Source organism: Rhinopithecus bieti, unplaced genomic scaffold (assembly GCF_001698545.2).
Source record: "Rhinopithecus bieti isolate Rb0 unplaced genomic scaffold, ASM169854v2 scaffold_27006, whole genome shotgun sequence".
Classification (NCBI taxonomy): Eukaryota; Metazoa; Chordata; class Mammalia; order Primates; family Cercopithecidae; genus Rhinopithecus; species Rhinopithecus bieti.
The window spans coordinates 1,324,407-1,338,386 of record NW_016813373.1 but is presented as its reverse complement, the minus strand read 5'-3'; the positions used below and the strand labels follow the sequence as shown (position 1 = coordinate 1,338,386).

The following is a 13,980-nucleotide window of genomic DNA, read 5'->3' as shown; positions in this document are numbered from 1 at the left end:
CAAGAAACCATACCTGAGGACTTACAGTTGTCTAAATACTCTTCCTGTGCCTGATTCTCCCATAGCACCTATCATCCTGAGACACTTCCTAACTTTTGTTTGTGTCTTTTCTGCCATCCTCGTTAGTTTGTGGGATCTTAGAAGTAGAGAGCACATCTTACTTGTTTTTTGTATATCTGGTGTCAAACCCAGTGTTCAGTAAAGAGTGAGTAATCAACAAGCATTTGTGGAAACGAGCTAAATCCATCACTGGGGTGCAGTAGAAGATCTCTTAACCAAACTCTTCTAACTGATGCATGAGTTACCAGGTGTCTACATTTTTGAAAAACACACTGATTGATGCCCATGACATGCTGACTGCATAGATTAGAGGGACATCTTTAGTACACTCTCAGCTTTCTCAAACTAGTAGAAATGAATGTGTACCAGGAGTTGTGTTTCTTCCCAAATATCTTTCCCTATTGTAAAGATAATTAGTAACTATAATTTCTATAATTAGTAACTTGTGAAAACTGATAAAATATGAACATGAAAGAAAAGTTATTATTTCTATGAAAACAAATTAGAATGTTTTGGAAATTCTAATGAAGGCAAGTAGCTTTTTAAAAAAGTGCTGTTGGCTGGGTGCAGTGGCTCACACCTGTAATTGCAGGACTTTGAGAGGATGAGGTGGGCGATCATGAGGTCAGGAGATTGAGACCATCCTGGCCAACATGGTGAAACCCCGTCTCTACTAAAAATACAAAAATTAGCTGGGTGTGGTGGCATGTGCCTGTAGTCCCAACTACTTGGGAGGCTGAGGCAGGAGAATCGCTTGAACCCGGGAGGCGGAGGTTGAAGTGAGCCAAGATGGTGCCACACTCCAGCCTGGTGACAGAGTGAGACTCCGTCTCATAAAACAAAACAAAACAAAACAAAACAAAACAAAAGACTGTTGAGTTAGGTGTGGCCAGGCAGTTTTAAACATAAAAGGTACAAAATCCAGAAGGATTGAATTGCTTCACAGTAATCTTTAAATTCTGTTCCACTTTAAAGAAATAAAAATTCAGATCAGTAGACAGGCACTCTAGGTTCCAAAATGTTAGCATAGAAGCAAGTTGGCTTCATTCTCCCATATGGAAACTCAAAACAAAAAAATAGTACTGAGATTATTACCAGCAATATTTCAGAACTCAAATATAATGAGACAGAGGAGAAAAAAGTAAAAAGAATGAAAAGTAATGAAGACACCTATAAGATATACAAAATTACTTCAAAAGAGCAAATCTAAAAATTCTTGGTGTTCAAGAGGGAGTTGAGCAAGAGCAAGGAAAAGAAAACGTATTCAAAACAACAACAGAAAACATTCTAAAACTTGACATAGACATACATGTTCAGGTACAGGGAGGTCAGAGAACATTAAATAAATTCGACCCAAATAAGACTACCCCAAGTATTATAGTAATCAACTCTTAAAGGTCAAGGACAAAGAGAGAATCCTAAAAGCAGAAAAAGAAGAAAATAACATACAAAGAAGCTCCAATTCATCAGGCAACAGACTTCTCAATGGAAACCATAAAGGCCAGGAGAAAATGAGAAAACACTTTCAAAGTGCTAAAAAAACAAAACAAAACAAAAAACCACCATCCAAGCGTACTGTATCCAGTAAAGCTATCCTTCAACTATGAAGGAGAGATAGCCTTTCCTAGACAAACAAAAGCTGAGAAAATTCATGACCAACAGACATATCTTACAAGAAATGCTAAAGAGAGTTCTTTATTCTGAAAGAAAATGACACTAACGTGCAAGAAGGAAGCATTTGAAGGTATAAAACTCATTGGTAGAAGTGAGTGCACAGACCAACCCAGAATATTCTAATATAGTAATTGTGGTGTGCAATTCACTCATAACTCTAGTATGAAGCCTAAAAGACAAATTTATCAGAAGGAACAATAGCTAAAGCAATCTGATAAGAGACAAGCAATATAAAATATGCAAATTGAGACAAAATGTCCAAATGTTGAGAGGATGGAGTTAAAGTGTAGAGGTTCATTTTAGTTTTTTGTTGTTGTTGTTTCTCTTCTTTTCTTTGTGATGTAAGATAAGCTGTCATCTCATTAAAATAATTTGTTATATCCACAAAATATTTTTGGTAATCCTCATAGTAACCACAATGCAGAAACCTATAATAGTTACACTAAAAATAAAAAGCAATGAATTAAAATACAGTACCACAGAAAATTACTTAATCACAAAGGAAGACAGTAAGAAAGGAAGAGAGGAGTTCAAGAACAACTGGAAAACAAGCAACAAAATTGCAGTAGTAAGTTCTTATTTATTAATAAGAATGTTGACTATAAATAGACTCAATTCTCTAATTAAAAGACATACAGTGGCTGGATGGATAAAGAAACAAGACCCAACTACATGCTACCTACAAGAAACCCACTTCACCTACAAAAACACACATAGACTAAAAGTGAAGGGATGAAAAAAGATATTCTATGTGAGTAGAAACCAAAAAAAGAGCTGGGATACCTTTATCTACATCAGATAAAATAGGCTACAAGTTGAAGACTCTAAAAAGAGACATAGTTATTATATAATGATAAAAGGGTCAATTCAGTAAGAAGATATAACAATTATAAATATCGATGCATTCAAGATGAGAGCACCCAAGTATATAAAGCAAACATTAAAAGATCTAAAGGGAGAGAAAGGTTGCAATACAATAATAGTAGGAGATTTCGATACCCCACTCTTAGTAATGGACAGATCATCCAGACAGAAAAATCAACAACAAAAAATTGCAGTTAAACTACACACCACACCAAATAGGTCTAACTGACATTTACAGAACATTTCACCCAACTGCTACAGAATATACAATGTTTTCATCAGCACATGGAACATTCTTCAAAATATACCACAAGACAAGTCTCAACAAATTTCCAAAAGTAGAAATAAAATCAAGCATCCTGTCTGACCATGACGGAAAAAACTAGAAATCAATACCAAGCAGAACCTTGGAAACTGTTTCCTACAGTACATGGAAATTAAACAACATGCTCCTGAATGACCAATGGGTCAATGAAGAAATAAAGGAGAAAATTTAAAAATTCCTTGAAACAAATGAAGATAGAAATACAACATTCCAAAATCTATGGGATACAACAAAAGCAGTACTAAGAGGAAAGTTTAGAAAATAAATACTTACATCAAAAAAGTTGAAAGACTTCAAATAAACAACCTAATGATGCCCTCAAGGAACTAAAAAACAAGAACAAACCAAACACAAATTAGTAGAAAGAACAAAATATTAATAATATCAGAGCAGAAATAAATGAAATTAAGACTAAAAAATACAGAAGATTAATGAAACAAAAGTTGGTTTTTTAAAATATAAAAAAAATCATTAAGCCTTTAGCTAGACTGATAAAGGCAGAGAGAAGATCCAAATAAATAAAATCAGAAACAAAAAAGAGACATAGTCATTAGAGATTATTATGTACAACTATACACCAACAAATTGGAAAGCCTAGAAGAAATGAATAAATTCTTGGATACAGAAAAACTATCAGGTTGAATCATGAGGACACAGAAAACTCAAATGAACAGATAATGAGTAATAATATTGAAGCCATAATAAGTTTCCCATCAAAGAAGATGCCAGGACCTGATGGCATTAATTCTACCAAAAATTTAAATAAAAACTAATATTAATTCTACTCAAACTCTTAAAAAATACAAAAGGAGAGAATATTAAAAACTCATTCTACAAGGCCAACATTGACCCAATACCAAAACCAGAGAAGGATGCAGCAAAGAAAAAGAAAACCATAGGCCAATATCACTGATGAACACAGATGCAAAAAGCCTCAATAAAATACTAGAAACTAGGTTCAACAACCCATTAAAAAGATCATTCACCATCATCTAATGGGATTAATCCCAGGAATACAAGGATGATTCAACATACGCAAATCAATAAACGTGATATATCACATTAACAGAATCAAGAAGAAGAGCCATATGATCATTCCAATAGATGATGAAGCATTCAATAAAATTCAACATCTCTTTATGATAAAAACCCTCAACAAATTGGGTATATGCGAAATATACCTCAAAATAATAAATGCAAATATATGATAAACCCACAGCTAACATCATACTGAATGGGGAAAAATTGAAAGTTTTTCCTATAAGATCTGGAACAAGTCAAGGATGCCCACTCTCACTACTCTTATTCAATATAGTGGTGGAAGTTCTAGTCAGAACAATTAGGCAAGAGAAAGAAATAAAGGGCATCCAAACTGGAAAGGAAGAAGTCAAATTAGCCTTGTTCACAGCTGATATAATCTTATCTTTAAAAAACTGAAAGACTTCACCAACAGCCCATTACAACTCATACATTCAGTAAAGTTGCAGAATACAAAATCAACATATGAAAATCAGAAGCATTTATATACAACAACAATTAACAATCTGAAAAAGAAATCAAGAAAGCCATCTCATTGACAACAGCTACAAAGAGCATAAAATACCTAGGAATTAATTTAAACAAAGAACTGAAAAATATATACAAGAAAATACTGATGGAAAAATTGAAGAAGGCACACACACACACACACACACACACACACACACACACACAACTGAAGTATATTCCATGCTCATGGGTTGGAAAACATAGTATTATTAAAATGTCTACACTACCCAAAGAAATTTATACATTCAGTGCAATCCCTATCAAAATACCAATGGCATTCTTCACAGAAATAGAAAAAACAATCCTAAAATTTACATGGAACCACAAAAGACCCTGAATAGTCACAGCAATCCTGAACAAAAAAAAAAAACAAAGCTGGAGGCATCACTCTAGCTGACTTCAAAATATACTACAAAGCTATAGTAACTAAACCAGCATGGTGCTGGCATTAAAAATAGACACATAGACCCATGGAACAGAAGAGACAATTCAGATATAAATCCATGCCTTTGCAGCCAATGCACTTTTGACATAGGTACCAAGAATGTACAATGGGAGAAAGGACCGTCTCTTCAATAAATGGTGATAGGAAAACTGAATGTCCATATGCAGCAAAATGAAACAAGACACCTATCTCTCACCATATACAAAAATCAAATAAAAATGTATTAAAGGCTTACATCTAAAACTCTGAAACTACTGGAAGAAAACATTGGGGAAACAGGGCAGGACATTGGTTTGGGCAAAGGTTTTTGTGTAAGAAGCATAGGGAGCCAAAACGAAAATACACAAATGGATCACATCAAGCTAAAAAGCTTCTGCACAGCAAAGGAAGCAATCAACAAAGTAAAGAGATAACCCACAGAATGGGAGAAAATATTTGCAAACTATCCATCTGACAAGAAATTAATAACCAGAATATATAAGGAGCTCAAACATCTCAATAACAAAAAAACCAAAAAATCTGATTTTTTAAATGTGCAAAAGATCTGAATAGACATTTCTCAAAAGAAGACGTTCTTGTCTTCTTTTGTCTTTCATATACCCAAAAGGTATATGAAAAACTGCTAAGATCACAAATCATGAGAGAAATGCAAGTCAAAACCACAACGAGATATCATCTCACCCTAGTTAAAGTGGCTATTATCAAAAAGACGGGGAATAACAGATGCTGGTGAGCATGTGTGAAAAGGGGAAACCTTGTACCTGGTAGGTGGCAATGTAAATTAGTATAGCCACTGTGGAAAACAGTATGGAGCTTCCTCAAAAAGCTAAACATAGAGCTACTATGTGATCCAGCAATCCTAATACTGGGTATATATCCAAAGGAAAGGAAATGAGTATATTGAAGAGATATTTGCACTCCCATGTTTATTGTAGCACTATTCACAATAGCCAGAATATGGAATCAACCTAAGTGCCTATCAGTGGATGAATGGTTAAAGAAAATGTGGTGTATACAGATACACAATAAAATAGTATTAAGCCACAGAAAAGAACGAAATCCTGTCATTTGCAGCAACATAGGTGGAGCAGTAGGTGATTATGTTAAGTGAAATAAGTCAAACACAGAAGGACAAATATCACATGTTTTCACTCATAGTGGGAGCTAAAAAAGTGGATCTCAGGTTGTTACCAGAAACTGGGAAGGGTAGGGGGTGGGGGGATGAAGGAAGACAGTTTGATCAAGGGGTACAAATACACAGTTAGATAGAAGAAATAAGACCTAGTGTTCCATGGATCAGTAGGGTGACTATAGTTAATAATCATCTATCGTACATTTCAAAATATCTAGAAGAGAATAATTTGAATCTGTCTAGCATAAAGAAAAAATAAAGAAGATGATGGATATCTCAATTATCCTGATTTGATCTTTACACATTATATGAACATATCAAAATATCACATACACCTCCAAAATATGTAAATCTATTATGTATCAATTAAAAAAATAATTAGTAGACAGCTTTCGGGGTATAGTCTATACAAGAAAAATTTACAGACCTCCCGTTGTGGATTGACTTTGGCTTTACATAAAAAATTTGACAGGTGAATTAATGTACACTAATATGTCTTAACTTAAAAATATCTGTTTACTGTCATACAGACACACACACAATTAGTATTATCGTAATTCCTGGCTTTAACTAAAGAATATTGGTCCCATGGTGTTACATAATAGGACTTATTCACATTTATAAATAATGGAGAAAAACATGCTTCCCTATTCTGGGACTAAACAACTGCATTTTAACAGGGGAATTTCTGGAATACTGAAGAGCTTTTAGGACCCAAAGAATAGAAAGATGGAAATCAACTGAGTGATGGCATACAGTAAGATTTTCAGAAGGAGAGATTCTTACTGGACAGGGCTGAAATCACTGTGTCTCTAACAGATCAAGCCAGTTTCTGCTGGGTAGTCCTAAGGATGAAAAATCATTTTCAGGGCAGAAGAAGGAGAGGTGGGAAACTTACTTTTCCATTTCAGAAAAGAAATATAGATCATTGATCACAAAGTTGACAGTGATAATCCTGTGGCCATATATACGACGCTTTACAAGGGTTGTGTCTCCATTCTCTTGGTCTGCACTCCGGACACTTGCGGAGGGTGGAGCTGAACGTCCCGATGTGTTGTGTGGTGTGGTGAAATCTGAGAGAGAAAGAAGAAGGAATTACAATCTTGTTTGATCAAGTCACTCTTACCCTCAACCTGGGCATAACAAAAAGAAGAAAGGAGACTGTGGATCTACCCTTTTGGCCTACTGAAATAGTCACTTTCTGCCATTGGGCTCAACCTTTTACTTGGACTTGAAAAATCCATCTACTCAGATAATATGACAACACACGTAAAACATAAGTCAACTGAGCACTGAGGGTGCTTATCTTATAGAAATAGAATCACACTACAGTTACGCTAATCCATAAGGTTTCTGCAGAGACTGTGAAAATGAAACATGCAGATGTGACCTTCCAAATGGAGTGTGTAGCACTGATGGTGCTCACTCAAGTTTTATCAAGAAGTAATTTAGGAGCAAATGAGGAAAGCAGCACAAAGAAATAGTCAAAATATCAAGAGTAAAGAAGTTAGCCGGGCGCGGTGGCTCAAGCCTGTAATCCCAGCACTTTGGGAGGCCGAGACGGGCGGATCACGAGGTCAGGAGATCGAGACCATCCCGGCTAACACGGTGAAACCCCGTCTTTACTAAAAAATACAAAAAACTAGCCGGGCGAGGTGGCGGGCGCCTGTAGTCCCAACTACTCGGGAGGCTGAGGCAGGAGAATGGCGTAAACCTGGGAGGCGGAGCTTGCAGTGAGCTGAGATCCTGCCACTGCACTCCAGCCTGGGCGACAGAGCAAGACTCTGTCTCAAAAAAAAAAAAAAAAAAAAAAAAAAAGAAGAAGTTTATTAAGGAAACCGAGGGTAGAAAGCTAGAGTACAAAAGAGAGTAACAAGTACAGGAGAGCACAAGAGCCACTAGAAGATTTGGATTGTGTGTCAGAAAAATAGAATGCTTCCTTTAGAAAGTTTCTTGACTAGATTATATCCAAAGACATCTCTTCATAGGGATTGAGGTCTGAGAAAAACAGATTTGGGCTGGATCTGACAGATAGACCCTGGTTAATTATCTGGCTGGGTTTCAGAAAAATGTCTAATCTGGCTCTAGAATTTACCATTCTGCCTGCAAATCCTTTACTCTGGAGTGCTGTTCAGGATTTATTGAAGTCGGTGTGGTGCTCCCTATGGCGCAGGTGGGATCCCTTTTGGTGCAGTATTGTATATAGAATGGGAGGGTAACTACAAGAGTCCATAAATACCTAGCACTTGTTATGTCTCAGACATTGTGCTATAGGGTTACTATACTGAATAAGACATAAGATCTCTCTCCTACTATCTTTCAATCTTTCTCTCTTAGACTTGAGTTTGAAGGGAAAAAAATGTCTAGATAACAGTGGAAACTGATGTGATGGTTAGGGATTCTAGGAAAAGAGGGTGATAAATTCACCCAATAAACCTGTAAGCCATCGGATGCTTGTAAACTGGCTCTGGCAGTAGAGGGGGAGACCTAATTTGTATTATTCGCTGATTTAGATAGTAAATATTCTCACTGTAATAGATTTTTAGCTACTGACGATTTGTTCAGTAGCTCACAAAATGTCAGGATATTTAACAGCTGGCTCTTACCAGCCAGTATGAGAGGCTCCAGCTCCCTATTACCTGGGAATTGTATTTGACTTCTTCCTCTTTCCACATCCAATTAGTCACCAAATATTGTTGATTCTACTTTCTAAATATATTTCAAGTGTATCTACTATTGGTCTTTCCTGCAGGGACATTTGTTTAAAGAATCATCATCTTTCACTTGTTCCAAAAGCCGCGTAAGTGTTCTCGGGGTCAGGACTAGGGCCCTGACCTGCTAAGGTGAGGTAGGTGCCTAGGACACAGTTTAAGGAAGCATTCACTATCAATGTGTTACAAGTGCGGGGTTGGCATCTGCATGAGCCTGACGGTCAGTGCCTCCTTAATTTTTGTGTATTATATGCCTCCCTTGCCTTACCCTAGTTCCAGCCCTGACTGTGCTTCCTACACTTAATTTTGCTTTTGTGTAGTATATTCCCTACATTATATTCAGGATGATGATTCTAACTTGGCTACTGTTACTAATCTGCTGAATTTTTTTTTTTTTTTTTTTTGAGGGAGTCTCACTCCATTGTCCAGGCTGGAGTGCAGTGGTGGGATCTCAGCTCACTGCAAGCTCCACTTCCAGGGTTCAAGCAATTCTCCTGTCTCAGCCTCCTGAGTAGCTGGGATTACAGGCATGTGCCACCACACCTGGCTAATTTTTGTATTATTAGTAGAGATGGGGTGTCACCATATTGGTCAGGCTGGTCTCGAACTCCTGACCTCTAGTGATACACCCACCTTGGCCTCCAAAGTACTAGGATTACAGGCTTGAGCTACCACTCCCAGCCTGATGAAACTTTTTTATCGGAATGTCCACTTTTGTCCAAGGTAGAGTACCAGATTTATCCTCCCTCCAGAAATGATTTTTAAAAATCAGACGAAATATAGTGGAACAGTTTTTAAGACACTGACTATCAGAGAATTAAGGACAGTGATCACTAAGGTTTGGGAAAAATGAGTGAGCCCTACTTTTGCCCCACGTTACCACCTTGAGATAGGATCCATTCCACAGTCAGGGAGGGAAAACCCAGATCAAGTTCGGTGGACTCTCTGAATTGAGGAGATGGACCTGAGAGTCCAGTGAGACCAATGTGGCTAGAGTTTACAAGACAGAGTTCAAAGAGGAGAGGGAGAACCTGGAAATCTGTGGAGGTTCCCTCAAGTATTCAGCAGAGTGCTGACCAGCTCAAGATATGAGGAAATTACCCAAAGCTTGAGCGTAGGGGGATCTGAAAGCATTAAAGAACGGTCCTTGGTGCTCACACAGAAGCAGACATAGTGCCTGTTTCCACCGGGAGACTAGAAAAACTCATAATTTATGAGGAATCTAGTAGAATACTCAGGAAAGTTTTACCTCAGTAGTGGAGAATAGCCATACAAATAACATGGCTCTGGATTCACTTAATCAATGATTAAAGGAAGATCCAAAAGAATAAAACTATTTTCGAGTAACTTAACTGCATCCCTGAACAAAGTTTAGGCATGTTTTATAGGAAGACAAAATATCCAACACCTAAAAGATAAAATTTACAATGTCTGGAAACCTATTTTAAGGTTCTTATCCTTTATCTGAAATACTTGGGACCAGAAGTGTTTCAGATTTTGGAGTTTTGGAATATCTGCATATACACAACGAGACATTTTTGGGATGGAACCCAAATCTAAACATGATATTTATTTATGTTTGTATACTCCTTATACATATAGCCTTAAGGTAATTTTATTTTTTTCCTTGGGGACACTGAATAAATTGTGTATTGCACCCCTCCCTGCATTCTGACTGCAACCTGTTACATGAGGTTAGGTGTGAAATTTTCCATTTGTGGTGTCATATCAGTACTCAAAAAGTTTTGGATTTTGGAGGATTTCAGATTTTGGATCTTCAAAAGACACTACTTAAAAAGTGAAAAAGCAAGCCATCAACTGAGAGAAAATATTTTCAAAATATATCCATCAAAAATATTCCCAGATTATGTAAAGAATTCTTATAACCCAATAATAAGACAACAAAGTTCTTAAAAAATGGGCAAGAGATACGGACAGACACTTCACTAAAAATAGCACAACATGTATGGCAAATTGTATGGTTTGACCATGTCTTCACCAAATCTCATCTTGAATTCCCATGTGTTGTGGGAGGAACCTGGTGGGAGATATTTGAATCATGGGGGCAGGTCTTTTCTGTGCTGTTCTCATGATAGTGAATAAGTCTCATGAGATTTGATGGTTTTAAAACAGGGGAGTTTCCCTACACAAGCTCCTGTCTGCCTGCTGCCATCCACTTAAGATGTGACTTGCTCCTCCTTGCCTTTACCATGATTGTGAGGCCTCCCCACCCACATGGAACTCTGAGTCCATTAAAACCTCCTTTTCTTCCCTGTCTTGGGTATGTCTTTATCAGCAGTGTGAAAATAGACTAATATGGCAAGCAAGCACATGGACACATACTCAACATCATTAGTCATTAGACAAAATAAAAATTAAACGAAAACAAAATACCATTACATACCCTCTAGAATGGCTAAAATTAAAAAGACGGATGATATCAAAGGTTGGTGAGGATGGGGAACAATGGAAACTTTCCTACATCGGTGGTGAAAATGCAAAAATGGTACAACCACTTTGGAAAACAGCTTGACAATTCCTTATAAAGTTAACATACACTTACCACATAACCCAGCACTTCTACTTTCAGATATTTACCCAAAAGAAATAACATATATCCACACAAATACTTGTACTTGAATATTTACAGCAGAGTAATTCATAACAGCCTCAAAGTGGAATCAACTCAATATGTAACAATTGGTGAATGCATAAACAAATTGTGCTATGGTACAATGGAATAATACCCAGCAATAAAAAGGAATGAGCTACTGATATATGCAATAGCATAGACAAATCTCAAAAGCATCATGCTATATAAAAGACACTGGTCACAAAAGACTATTGCATGCATGCACTAAGACTACTGCTTGATTCCATTTATATTAAATTCCTTAAAAGACTAAACTGTAGTAATAGAAAGTAGGTCAGTTGTTGCCAGGCCAGAGAGTAGTAGTGGAAGGGGAAGGGTGTTGATTAAAAAGACACATAAATGAATTTCTTGTGATGAAGCAAGTATTCTATATCATGACTGCAGAGATACTTACATTCTCAAATTGCGCAATTAAAATTGGTGAATTTTACTGTATAAAATTGTAGCTTAAAAGTGATTCTAAAAGTAATTTAAAATAAATGGGAAGAAAATAAAACAAAGCAGCAAGAATGCATAACTCTTGAGGATTTTTGTTTAAAAGGGAAACAGACAAATGTGCCAGATAATTTGAGGGGAATGTAGAATCGGGGAGAAATTATTATTAATTTTTGCTTGAGAGGTACTATGTCATATTTGGTGCTGACTGAGTAATCCAGCAGAGAAAATAAAAATGATGCAGGAGAATAAGTAAACATGACTGGATGAATGCCCTTGAGTAGATGAGGGCCTGGATGCTTCTTTAGGAGCAAGGACAGGCAGCCTACTCAGTGACCAGAGCCTGTGAATACAGAGGAGGCTAACCAGGTGATTCAGAGGAGGGAAGCTGTAAAACTTCTCTTCCGATTCCTTCTGTTTTCTCAGATACTAAACACACACACACTCTGGCCTACGAAAATCAGTAAGATTAACGGAGTGGAAGTTCCATTGGGAATCAAAGTTTGTTTGAGGCAGGAAACTGTAGAAAGAGTATGAAAACACATGTACATTTTAAAAAGCAATAGTAAAATAAATGCTTGTGTTCAAGATAGGGTTTGTACCTGTGATGGGTAAAGGGGCACCAGGTGTCATCTGAGTTATGCCATTTTCTATTTCTTGGCTTGGATGATGGGTATTCAGCTGCTCATATAGTCACTTATAAGTATGCTATATTTCAAATAAAAGAACTTAGACCAGTGGCAGGCTGAGTGTCACAAGCTCTTCCCTGTATCTAAGGAGAATTGGAAGTCTGGTAGACCTCCTATTGAATTGGATAAGTACAGGTCTTGGGTTCTTACATAATATTGAGGAAGTGGGAAGTCAAAGAATGATGAAACAGGACTTCCCACCATTCTGGGGTGTGAGGGCTTGAGCTGGTTTTATTTAAAAGAAGAAACAAAAGAACTAGAACTATTTTTTTTCTTTTTGAGATAGAGTCTCACTCTGTCACCCAGACTGGAGTGCAGTGGTGCAATCTCGGCTCACTGCAAACTCTGCCTCCTGGTTCAAGTGATTCTCCTGCCTCAGCCTCCCAAGTAGCTGGGATTATAGGTGCACACCACCACGCCCAGCTAATTTTTGTATTTTAGTAGAGATGAAGTTCCACCATGTTGGTTAGGCTGGTCTCTAACTCCCAACCTCAAGTGATCCACCTGCCTTGGCCTACCAAAGTACTGAGATTACAGGCATAAGCCACCATGCCTGGTCTGCTAGAACTATTATTGAAGCCAAAATATTTGGTTGTGAAGCAGTTCGTAAAAGATATATACAAACTTTTCTCAAACTAAAATAAATAATATTAAAATACCAATAGAAAAATAGACAACGGGCATAAACAGTTCAAGAAAGAATACAAATGGCCAGTCAATAAAGATGCTCAACTACTAAAGAAATATAAATAAGAATAGACTATCAGGCACATTATTTTTTATTTACCAGGTTGGCAGTTTTTAAAAATGTGCAACACACTGTGTTGATGAGAATGTGAGAAACCAGACACTAGTTTATATGGTTGGCAAGAGTTTAAATTAGTGCAATGTTTTTGGAGGGCCAAAATTTAACTGTTTTTAACCATTTACCCATCATTCTCATTTTAAGGAATTTGTTTCATAGAAGCACACAATTGCAAAATATGTATGTTTTGTAGCATTTTTTTAAAAAAAGTTAATCATTATTTTATTTTATTTATTTATTTATTTTTTATTATACTTTATGTTCTAGGGTACATGTGCACAATGTGCAGGTTTGTTACATATATATACATGTGTCATGTTGGTGTGCTGCACCCATTAACTCGTCATTTACATTAGGTATATCTCCTAATGCTATCCCTCCCCCCTCCCCACCACCCCTCACAATAGGACCTGGTGTGTGATGATCCCCTTCCTGTGTCCAAGTGATCTCATTGTTCAATTCCCACCTATGAGTGATAACGTGGTGTTTGGTTTTCTGTTCTTGCGATAGTTTGCTGAGAATGATGGTTTCCAGCTGCATCCGTGTCCCTACAAAGGACACGAACTCATCCTTTTTTATGGCTGCATAGTAGTATTCCATGGTGTATATGTGCCACATTTTCTTAATCCCGTCTGTCAC

The 13,980-nt window shown here is 37.0% G+C and overlaps 1 protein-coding gene across 9 annotated transcripts in view; it reads right to left on the bottom strand.

Annotated features, from left to right (window-relative positions):
• Nucleotides 1–13,980, bottom strand: part of RGSL1 (regulator of G protein signaling like 1) — a 106,869-nt gene that overhangs the window by 13,627 nt on the left and 79,262 nt on the right. For all 9 annotated transcript variants that reach the window (XM_017848131.1, XM_017848136.1, XM_017848132.1 and 6 more), the window contains one exon: nucleotides 6,947–7,121. In XM_017848131.1, coding sequence (XP_017703620.1) covers nucleotides 6,947–7,121 — 175 coding nt within the window. The remainder of the gene's footprint in view (nucleotides 1–6,946; nucleotides 7,122–13,980) is intronic.